At 59.8% G+C, this 11,132-nt stretch overlaps 1 protein-coding gene across 1 annotated transcript; it reads left to right on the top strand.

Moving 5' to 3' along the window:
- Positions 1-1,767: 1,767 nt before the first annotated feature.
- Positions 1,768-8,059, top strand: A1Q1_05163 (uncharacterized protein; the record flags this gene model as incomplete). The annotated part of the gene is made up of 5 exons (XM_014321970.1): positions 1,768-1,968; positions 2,018-6,976; positions 7,020-7,143; positions 7,186-7,340; positions 7,388-8,059. The coding sequence occupies 5 exons, from the start codon at positions 1,768-1,770 to the stop codon at positions 8,057-8,059; spliced, it is 6,111 nt and encodes a 2,036-aa protein (XP_014177445.1).
- Between the last annotated feature and the right edge of the window lie 3,073 nt (positions 8,060-11,132).

Genomic DNA, 11,132 nt, shown 5'->3' with positions numbered 1-11,132 from the left:
GGGGGGGGGGGGGGGGGCGTAGCTTACCCGGAGAAGACGCTGCTGGAACGTCGTGTCCCACTCCCGACCTGCGGCGTCGGTGCACACGTCCACTGCGCGAGCCAGGTCTGGCCGGATGGAGCGAATCGCCTCGTCCGCCTTTGGCGACTTGCGCTCAAAGTAGTCCAGCGCGTCGTACAGAACTGCCGCGGGGTGGTCGCTGCCTGGCTGGAATACAGCCAGGGAGGCATCTGATGTCAGCTGAAACCAAACTCCGCCCAGCTTACCTGGCACCTTTTGGAGAATCTCGCATGTGCTGGACGAGATGATGCGGAGTGCATCCACCTCGCCAACAATGACAGCTGACGGCGGGTAGGTGTACTCGAGCGCGTCGCCTCCGGGGCCAACCATGACGACCTTCGGGCCCCAGTTCAGCACCACGGCATTGTCGCCGCACCACTCTGCGCGATCCGGCAATGTCGCGCCCTCGGGCGCATACCCCGTCACATCGACTTCGGAGAGGTTGCGCGAGAAGTCTGAGCTGACGACCCACAACGCTCCCGTCGCCATGACAAGGGCATAGAAGCGTCCATTCGGCGAGAGGCTGATGTGCGAGAACGGGCCGCGGGACAACTGCTGATCCGTCCGCTCCAGCGAGTCGAGCGTCACCGCCGTTTCCCCCGTCGCGAAGAGGACCTCGACGTGCCCACTGTGGCTGTGGTCGGGCGGCACTATCTCCCACGTATGCGGCGGTTCGGTCAGCCCCGAGTCGGCGAAGTTGGTGATGCGCGCTCCCTTCCAGCCCCGAGACTCGACGAACTGCAGGTTCCCCGTCAGAGCGACGATGCCGTCCTCCCACGCCTTGGCGGAGACGATCCCGAGATCGGCGACGTCCGTTCCCAGCGTGTGCTGCGTGTAGTCGCCCGAGCTCAGGTCGTACAGCCGGTACGTTCCCTCGTCGGATACGACAACAAGATGTGTCGATGTGAAGTGCATCAGAATCGGTGTCGGCAAGTCCCACTGTCGTCAGCTTGAATCGAATGTTCAGCTTACGTTCAGCATGGCGATCGGCTCGCCCGACGAAGTGTACACCTGTATCTTGGGCTTCCCTGGCGTATGTCTTCCGGCTAGCAGCACCTTCCGTTCGTCGCGCAGCAGGGCTGTCGTCAGCTTCCAGCAATATCATTCAGCCTACCTATCGGTCCTCCATTCTTCCCCACGGCGACCACGAAATCGGACAGGTCCGGGACCTTCCAACTCATCTGGTACACCTCATCTTTCCGGTAGAACACATCCTCGAGGGTATCCCAGCTGTTACTGTCAGCTTACACTCATCATATGAGCTCACGTTGCAATGGGAGATAATGACAGCGCCATGGCGCGCGATGGTGGTTAAGAGTAATGTTGCACTGCTAGATCGGTGCGGCCAGGGATGGACCGATTGGGACGAGCGTCATCGATGCGTGACGGGCTCCTGATAAGATGCTTCCGCAATCGGTACCTCGGCCCAGCACGCGCCCAGCGTCACTTGGGTGGCGACAGTGACTGTGCTAGCCTGAAGCATCAACACCCCACCCCCGCATTCTCTTCTCTTCAAGTCTCTCACTCTTCATTGCATAGGATATCACTGGCTCAACAGTTCCTCGGACGGCACAAGCGCCCAGAATCCGCTGGCTAGATTCATCAAGCGGGGCTGTAGCAATTACATCATCATCACGACCTCTCACGACCCACCTCATTGAACGCCCATGAACGCCTGATTGCTGGCCGCACACAGACTCGACCACGATGTGGTTTCCATCGTTTCTGTCGCTTCCCATTAGCTTCCCCAGCTTCCCGTCGATATCGCTACCTGCGAACATCCAGCGACGATTCCTCAGCTATGTCTTGAAGCGCGCCTTCGGCCGGTTCATCGTAGCCTCTGGACTCGACGTCGATCGAATTCAGGCCCAGATCAGCCAAGGGCTCGTCGAGCTCGAAAGGCTCGAGGTTGATGCAGAAGTAAGCTGGTTTCATTCGACTCCTAGCTGACATGCAGGAGGTGAACACACTCATTCCGGACACGCTTCCTTTCGTTGTCAGTGCCGGAGAGGTGGCGAGGGTGACCGCTCGTGTGCCCTTCCCCAATCTGTGGTCTGATCCGCTTTCCCTCACGGTGGACTCGCTCACCCTCGATGTTTCAATCATCCCGCAAGACAAAGCGAAGCAGTTTCACCGGTCAGAGTCTCAGCATCGCGACCTCGCCAGCTCTGTGACCTCTGCCGCCGATGACTTTGTGCACAGCGAGCTCGACGCATTCGAGGGTGCCGAGCTCGACCGGTCTATCCGCGAGTCATTGGTGCTGAATCAGACAGACCCATTCGCAGATGATGTTCCCGGAGGCTTCCCGAGCCCGACGAACACCATGCCCGGTGGCGGGGCGCCTATCGATTCGCCCTTAACCCCGGGCGTGGAGAGCACGACTGTGCTCGCAACGCTGGTGGAGAGGATTCTGGCTCGGCTGCAGTGTAAGGTGAAGAATATTCGGGTCCGTGTTCACTTCCCCGATCAGAAGTACGGCGGAATACTCGAGCTTCGCGTCGGTGAGGTGCGATACTGTGATGAGACACCAGAGGACCCTGCGGCGCCACGGCAGACGATGCGGGTTGTCACGGTTTCTGGCGTCGACGTTCACGCGCTGCCGTTGTCCTCTGCGGAAGCACGAGTTTCACCACCGCATGCTGTCCCGCCAAAGCCGTCGGTTTACCGCACCATGTCAACGTCCTCGGAGGCGACATCAGCCACGACGTCCTCGTATGAGTCGGAAGACTCGAGCAACGACGAGTTCCACGATATGGTCATGTCCCAGGCTGTGGCGGATCTGCGCCAGAGTGTGGTGATTCAAGATCCACCAGAAGCGGGAGGTGGAAAGACGGCGGGAGGCTCTTACCTGAGCGCGAGCACGATGTCGAGTGCTACGGGCCGGAGCACCTACCACAGCATGGTCGAGGACCCCGAGAACGACCCCTTTGCTTCCGAGCCTACGGAGAAGGAGTCAAGCATCCCTTCCATCCCCTCGTCTCCACGCAAGTCGCCCTCGCCGAGGAAGGCTACGCCGCCGCCTCGACCGCCGACACCACCACGAAGGATGCCGACACCACCACCTCGTCGTGCGCCCTCCCTCTCTTCCTCCGTGCACTCGGAGGCCACGAGTAGGACAGAAGCGACCAGCCGGACGGCGACTCCGACACCTGGACCTGAGTTCCCGGAGATCAAGATCCTGAGTTTTGGTTCGGAAGACATTGTCGTTCGTATGACAACAACCTACCCTGCAGTCACCGTACCTCCTGGCACTGCCCCGGAAGGAATGGAGCCATCGCTACCCGCTCCTCAATCTGCCGCCGAGCCAGCCCCATCACTGCCCGCCTTCGAACTTGACGTGTCAATGGGCACACTAACAGCTGTGCTGTTGCCCAGGCAGATGTCGTTCCTCCTGGCGCTCACTCAGGCGGTCATTCCTTCGCAGCAGTCGTCGGCGCAACCGGAGGCTTCTGCAGAGGGCCCAATGGCTCAGCCGCGGTCTGACATCCAGGTGCATCTGAAGGCTCTGTACGCGGCATTAGTGTACGATGTTAGCCCCTTGACGGCGGAAGCGGAAGCCTCCATCGCCCAATTTTACCAGCGACCAGCAGCGAACTTTGTCCAGCTCGGACATCTCCGACTACGATTCGAAGACGTCGCAGCGCTGTACGCAGTCGCCGAGCAGAAACCGGCCCCACCACGGAAACGCAACGAGCCTCGACGCAAGTCGCCTTCACCGCAACCGCCGCAATTCACCTTGACCGTGGCCGATGCCTCGTTGTTCGAGTTCCTCTCGTCGGCTGAGTCTGGAGAAGATGAGCCGCCAGGAGGCATCTTCCCCGTCTTGATCTTCGATGCCAACCTACCGAAGCAATACGAGGTTCCGCCAGGCGCTCCGTCCAGTCTGCTATCGACGCACTCCCGATCACCTGCCAACCAGAACGCATTCCCCGAGTTCGACTCTGTCGACTGGCGCAACGCCGGTGTGCAAAAGAAGAGCGGAGAGAAGGCGTGGCGTGTCCGGCCGCGAGGGAAGGGTATTCTAAGAGGAGCGCCGACCACCCCAGAGCCCGCCGGTGCGCAGGCAATTGTCATCAAGAAGGAGCTCAGGCCGGGCGCTCCAGCGCATGTTGAGCTCCTCCCCGTTCACTGCTTCCTCGACCTCTCTCTCGTGGAGCGTCTCCTCCCTGTACTTCGATCCTTAGCGCCGTGCATCCGATCCAGCGGCGACTCCGATAGAGCATCGTCCCCAAACACGACTCACCGGCCCGAACTGCCGCAGTTCAAGCACTATCACCAGCCCATGCTTCCAGGGATTGGACGTCCTAGCTCTCGACCAGTACAGCGGCCGAACTCGCTCATGAAGTTGACTTGCCCCATGATCCGTCTCGACATCCGATGTCCTGCGCCCGTCAATCGTCGAGGTTCATGGGGAGACGGTGCTCATCTCCGTTCAGGTATCGTCACACTGGACATTCATGGGCTATCCGTGAACATTGCCGAGGACCCACCCGCAACGATGCCTCAGGCCCGCCGTCCCAGCCAAGGCTCGTTCGAACCTGACCCTCTCGGTGGCACGCAGGTCGAGTGGCAGACCATGTTGTTCCTGTTCAGCAGGGCGCCGGAGAAGCGCACTTCGGCGTTCCTCGTCATTGGGCCACTGGCGCCGGAACCGGGAGAAGATGACGGCCTGCTTCTCCCGAAGGTGCACATTCACTCCGAGCTGTCGCCGGTGACGGGCCTCAGGACAAAGAGTGTCACCTGCAAGACCCCCTCCGTGCAGGCTAAGATTCGTCAGCCTACAGTCGAAGGCTTGCAGTTCTTCGCTGATGACATGACCCACTGGCTCGATGGAGCTTTCGGCGATGGCTCGGCGCCGAAACCTCGTGACGATCTCAAGATGATCGGGAGTCGCTTCTTCGGCTCTAAGGCGTCCAGCTCGACGAGCAGCTCCATAGCTGACGAGGAAGAGGATGATCCCGCGGCAACCCTACTCCGCGTGCTCATCAGCGAGGCTGAGGTCACACTCGTTGTCCCCAGGTCACTAGCTCCGCCGCCGTCGACGCCTCCGTCTGCCTCGGAGGACTCGAACCGCATTCTTTCCCTGAGAGCTTCGGATCTCGATGTCAAGCTCGAGTCAAACCTGACTCATAAGCAGGAGACGGCGATCACAGTCACCACTATGGACGCAGACTTGTTCCACCATGCTTCGCCGGAGGCCGAAGCGGCCCGCATCTTCGGCCGCACGACACCGCTCACGCTCACAACCCACACTCAGCCAATCATCACGCTGCGGTTCTCGACTCTCACGCATCAAGACCGCACGAAGGAGACGGGAATTCGTCTTATCACTTCGGCCTGCACCGTATTTGTGACTAAGGATCTCGAATGGGTGCAGGATTTAGCGAGATATGCCAAGACACCAGAAGGCGTTTTCGAGGACGTTGTGCCGAGTGAGGTGACCAAGATCCAGCTGGCTATCAATGACTGCTCGATCCACATCGCGACGCCTACTCTTCCCGGAGCGGTCCTCCTGATCGCCAACGTCCTCGATGTGAGAACTGTGTTGGAGAGCGAGGGCATGGAAACGAACGTGGACGTCGGCTTGTCTGGCGGGCATCTGCTGGCGATTGACGATCTCGAGGCTGCAACGCCACTGCAGATGGGCCACCAGCTGTCACTCGAAGCCTGGAAGCGGGCCGGCTATGCGCAGCTAGTCGAGCTCGTCACGTTTGATACCAAGATCACCCGCTCTCTGGTCCCTAATGAGACAGTTCTCATCGACATCCTCCAGTCCATGGTGCGAGTCACTGCCTGTGCGGACTCGCTGGCCACGATCGGTGCTCTGGCTGGCGACCTGTCCAAGCTGGGTCCGAAGAAGGCTGAGCTGGAAGAGTCTTCTCCGAAACATCACCCAGTCGCCCTGGATCAGACAATTGATGTCTTTGGCTCTGTTGACATGCAGGCCTTCACTAAGGCACCAGATATCATCTCCGGCGCCGACATGATTGAGGACGATCTGCCTACGGACCTCGACTACCTCGACCATGCGGCACGGCAGTCGAAGAAGTCGCCGCACGTTGACCACCATACGGGCGAGTCGCTGAGGTCATGGGAGTCAACCGATGAGGACCACCATATCGCAGAACACAATGGCGGAACTATTAAGATCTTGATGAAGGAGCCGTTCAAGGAGGATCCCAACTATTGGAACAACCTCCCCGTGGTGCTCAACAGCGAGGAGACTCGGCTCGGCAAGACTCGCATTCGTATGCAGAACACGTCCGTCACGGTCTATTTGCATGACGGCTATGACTGGGTCAAGACGCGCAAGGCGATCGAGGACGAGATGAAGGCGGTTCGCAAGAAGCTGGAGAAGATCAAGCAGCTCCTTGCGTCCGGCCAGAAGCCTGACGCCTCGATCGACCAAGCGAGCTCTGTGCTCTTCAATTCGGTCTACATCGGTCTTGACCAGAACCGCGATGACTTGGACTCAACGCAGCTGCTTGCTGCAATCGACGAGGAGCTCGAAGATCTTGGCGGAGAGAACTGGAGCGAAAGCTCGTGGCAGACGTTCCCAGAGGCTGCGGGGTTGCCATCCCCTCAGTCTCCACAGACAGCCAAGCGCCGTGTAAGGCTGCACGGCAAGCGTCTTACGCGCTCGAAGCGCCCGCAGATAGAGTTCTCACTGCGCGGCCTCCGTGCTGATGTCGACATGTATGGCAAGGACGACGCGACGTCGTCCCGGCTCCACCTGACAGCCCAGTCCTTCGACATACTCGATCACATCAAGACATCAACCTGGAAGAAGTTCCTGACGGAGATGAAGTCTGACTCGCGAGGTAATGTGCGCGAGACGGATGCGGACATGGTCCGGGTCGAAGTCATCACCGTCCGGCCACACTTGCCGTCCCCCGATGAGGAGATCAGGGTTAGGGTGAGTTGTTCACGCTCGTGCAGTAACTGACATTCAGGCTAAGGTTCTCCCTCTGCGGCTGCACGTTGACCAGGACGCGCTTGACTTCCTGAAGCACTTCTTCAGCTTCACTGTGCCTGGCGCCGAGGCGGCGGTGGAGACGGCGCCGAAGACTGAGCCTTACTTCCGTGCGTAGGCTGTGGTATGTTCCGCCGTTTAGCTGACATCAGAACGCGTCGAGATCTTCCCTGTCGAGCTCAAGCTCGACTACAAGCCTAAGCGTGTCGACTACGGCGCTCTGAGGCAGGGCCGCACTATCGAGCTCATGAACTTCTTCCACTTCGAGGGCGCCGAGATGACGCTGCGGCACGTGACGCTGTCAGGAGTGAGTATTAGCTATACCTTTTTTTGCAACCTGAAGCTGACATCCAGATCACTGGCTCGTCCAAGCTCTCGACGATGCTGCAGGACATCTGGACGCCGGACGTGAAGGCGAACCAGCTCGCGGATGTCATCAGCGGTGTGTCGCCCATCCGCTCTATGGTGAACGTCGGCAGCGGCGTTGCGGACCTGATCCTCCTCCCGATCGAGCAGTACAGGAAGGACGGCCGCGTCGCGCGCGGACTGCAACAGGGCGGCAAGTCCTTCGTGCGCTCGACGGGACTGGAGATGATGAAGCTGGGCGCGCGCCTTGCAACCGGAACCCAAGTCGTGCTCGAGCGCGCCGAGGGAGCGCTAGGAAACAAGGTAGCGGACAGTGTCGTCGTGATCGACGAGCAGGACTCGGACGAGGAGCACTTGCAGTCACGGTACCGCGCCCAGCCCTCCGATGTGCGCGAGGGCGTCAAGGCGGCGTATCGCTCCCTCGCGAACAACATGAACAGCGCGGCGCAGACCATCCTCGCGGTCCCGATGGAGGTGTACGAACGCAGTAGCGGGGAGGACCAGGAGGGCGGCGCACTCAAGGCCGTCGTGAGGGCGGTGCCTGTGGCCGTGATCAAGCCCATGATCGGTGCCAGCGAGGCGGTCAGCAAGACGCTGATGGGCATGCGCAACACGCTGGATCCGGAAGGAAGGGCGGAGCAGGAGGACAAGTACAAGTAGTCTCGACGCCGCGACGCCGAGCGCAGCGAAGCGGCGAGCGAGGGTGGGCGGAAGGGTGTGGATGCCTCGACCGTTGACATGCAGGAGAGGAGGGTCGAGAGCGTAGACAGGAAGCGCAGCCGTTTGTATATCGCGCCCTTATGTTATTGTACGCTTTGCACATGTCAGCGAGCCAAGAGCCAAGGAACAGTGGCTGACAACGTGCTGCCCACCGTCTCATCTGGTATTCTTGTCTGCGCAGCGTGCGCAACCCAGACCCAGACCGCAGCACATGCAATACAGGCGCCACAAGCCACAAGCGGATTGCCCTGCACCAATCTCGGACTGGCTTGGCTGGACTCGCGTATAAGTCCAACTAGCCGCGATGAACGAGATGGCTGTGTGGCTTGTAACCTGGAGAGATGTGTGGTTGGGTGATACGGAGGTGGGAGGTGGGGAGGAAGGCACGATCTTGGGCGGTCAATACAGCGGTATAGCGGCGGAGTCCCGCGGGGCGTGAGACTGAATGAGCCCGACTGTCATTGGAAGGAGGATAGAGGAGCCTGGCCAGTCTGGACGGGGAGGAAAGGAGGCCAGGGAGCGGGCGTGTTGCCCCAAAAGCTCCTCTGTGGGCGGACACCGGGGCAATGTGGGCAGAGCTAGCAGAGAACGCAGAGAACGCAGAGACGAGACGAAGGGTGAGTGCTGGAACCCCCATTCAATCCCAGTCCGACCGAGTCCGATGGCCTCCTGGCCCTGGTGGCCTGTGGACATCTCAGATCCGAGATGAGAGAGCGATGGTCCGTGCGCATCATTGGTATGTGGGCTGGCTATACCCTGATATCCCAGATCAGTGGCGAGCAAGTGTGGGCATCGCAACTGCTCAACTGCTGCGATCCATTACTCCCCACCTGATCAGCACTGCGAGTATCTACAGCATCACGAATGACTGCTCGATCATCTTCAGATTGTACAGATGTGCAGATCGGCGAGGAAACCGTAATTGTTGATCATTGACAGAGTGCCAAGCCCCATCCGCAGTGCTACGCACGCAGCAATCATCAGCCATCCTGAAACAGCGATTAACCAAGCTTCGCACGATCGTCCCCTTCCACCTCTTGCTGCGTGTAATCTGTAACTCTCGATGATCATCTGGAATTACTCTGCAGGAACCATCCTCTCTTGCGTCACTCGACTTGGCAGCTTTCGGAAGAACGGGGGCGGTGCATTGTCAGGGACAGAGGAGATGGACACGTGAGGTTGATAAACTGAAGAGGGCAGCTGATGTCTCTAGTATGTCTCTGGACCATGGACTTTCTGGCATGTGATGAGCTCGGTTTTCTCATAAACCTCGGATCCCTCAGAGTAGAGCGTCCACCTAGCTCCTAGTCCCTCAGCCATCTGTACTGGGCCGCGGCTCGGCGACCGAAGCAGCGATGCAGGGCTGTTCCGGCCAGATCACTGCTTGTACTTGACTGCTTGAACTTGAGAAACAGAGAACCGAATAGGACTCGAGGCAATAGCAGATCAGCAGATCTGGTCTCGACGCCACCGACGGCACAGCGGCATCATCAGTACTAAGAAATCAAAATGACCGTAGTCTTGTCTTATGTGCATGTTAGCCTGAGCGTAGCGCACTAGCACAAGCGATGAGACTACGGACCAGCGCACAGACTGCTCGGTACGGAGCCGCTGAGGAACAGACACATGTCATGTCCTATGTTTCTCGCCTCCGTCATTGCCCCGAGCGATGGACGGAGTACGCATGTGCGCACGAGCCATGCGGCGAAGCAACGACACAAGAGGGGCTCGGAACTGCGGTTCCTCGTCTGCATACCTCGCATACATAGCAGTGGAGAAGGGGCGGCGACCCTGCGTCACCATTCAGCGCCGCTCCGTCACTGTCCCCCGTACACTGGTCCGCCACTCGTTGCGGCTCACGCTGCACGCGTCGCTCACGCTCACGCGTGCAGGCTAATGAGGTCATTACCAATCAGTAGTGACAGAGCGATTTGACCTGTGATTGAAAGGGTTGTGCCACATTCCATAACGCCGTTGTGAGGCAGGGACAGATGCGCGCGCTGATTGGCTGGGATGGGTGATGGGCCGGAAGCCCTTCCCCTGCCCCCTTGCCCTGGGATGCTGGGCGGATTGGGGGAAGAGCGAGAGAGCTAGCGGCGGCGGAGGAGGAGCACCGCTGGGATGAGAGGCGAGCGCGTCACACGCTGGGGGAGAGAGGAGAGGAGAGGAGAGGGGGAGAGGGGGTCGAGGGGAACCCAGGTACCGAATGGATGGCCTGGAAGGGAAGGACGAGCAGGCAGCCTATGGGCCAGTCGAGAATGAAAGACTCGAGGTCACCTGAGCACACTCTCTGGTCCTGGCCCCTTGCCCGTCGCGCCTGGAGAGCATATGCTCATTACAGTCGGATCCTTATGGACATTATGGACTGTATAGGGGCAGCTAATAGACCGACCTGGGCCAACTGACCCGCGATGCACGCCGTTCCCTGGCCCTGGACTGGGTCTGCCTCCACCTCGATTCACTCTGCCCAGCCAGGCCAGCCAGCCAGCCAACCCAGCCAGCCAGCCTAGCACTGCCAGCCAGCGCCCAGCCAATACCAACCGCGAGTCTGCCCTCATTCACCCAACTGCGAAGGTGCACGCTCTGACTCGCGGCCTCACTCATCCACACCCTGGGCCCTTACCACACACTCTACCATCCAACCCAACCACCACCACCACCACCACCAACCACCACCCGCTAACCACCTTCCACTCCATCTCTCTCCAGGTTACGTGACTAGCTCCCCCTACCTACACCTTTACGCAACAGCACACAGCGCTCGCCTTTCCGACCGCTCGACGCTTCCCCCCCAACCGCCTGATCTCTGTCATCCACCCAACGCCAGAACTCACACCCCACCATCCGCCGTCCAGCCGACCTCTTCCGCTGATTGACGCCATCACCCACTTCCATCCACAACCCCCAACCTCCCACCTTCTCCGCCTTTGATCCAACCACCCTTCGCACGGCATCCGCAGTCGGCGTGAGGGACTATCGCTCAAGGTGCGCACCCTCTCCTCCCCCCCCCCCC

Source organism: Trichosporon asahii (genome assembly GCF_000293215.1).
Source record: "Trichosporon asahii var. asahii CBS 2479 unplaced genomic scaffold scaffold00071, whole genome shotgun sequence".
Lineage (NCBI taxonomy): Eukaryota > Fungi > Basidiomycota > Tremellomycetes > Trichosporonales > Trichosporonaceae > Trichosporon > Trichosporon asahii.
The sequence above is the reverse complement of the archived record's forward strand: the minus strand, read 5'-3'. Positions and strand labels throughout refer to the sequence as shown.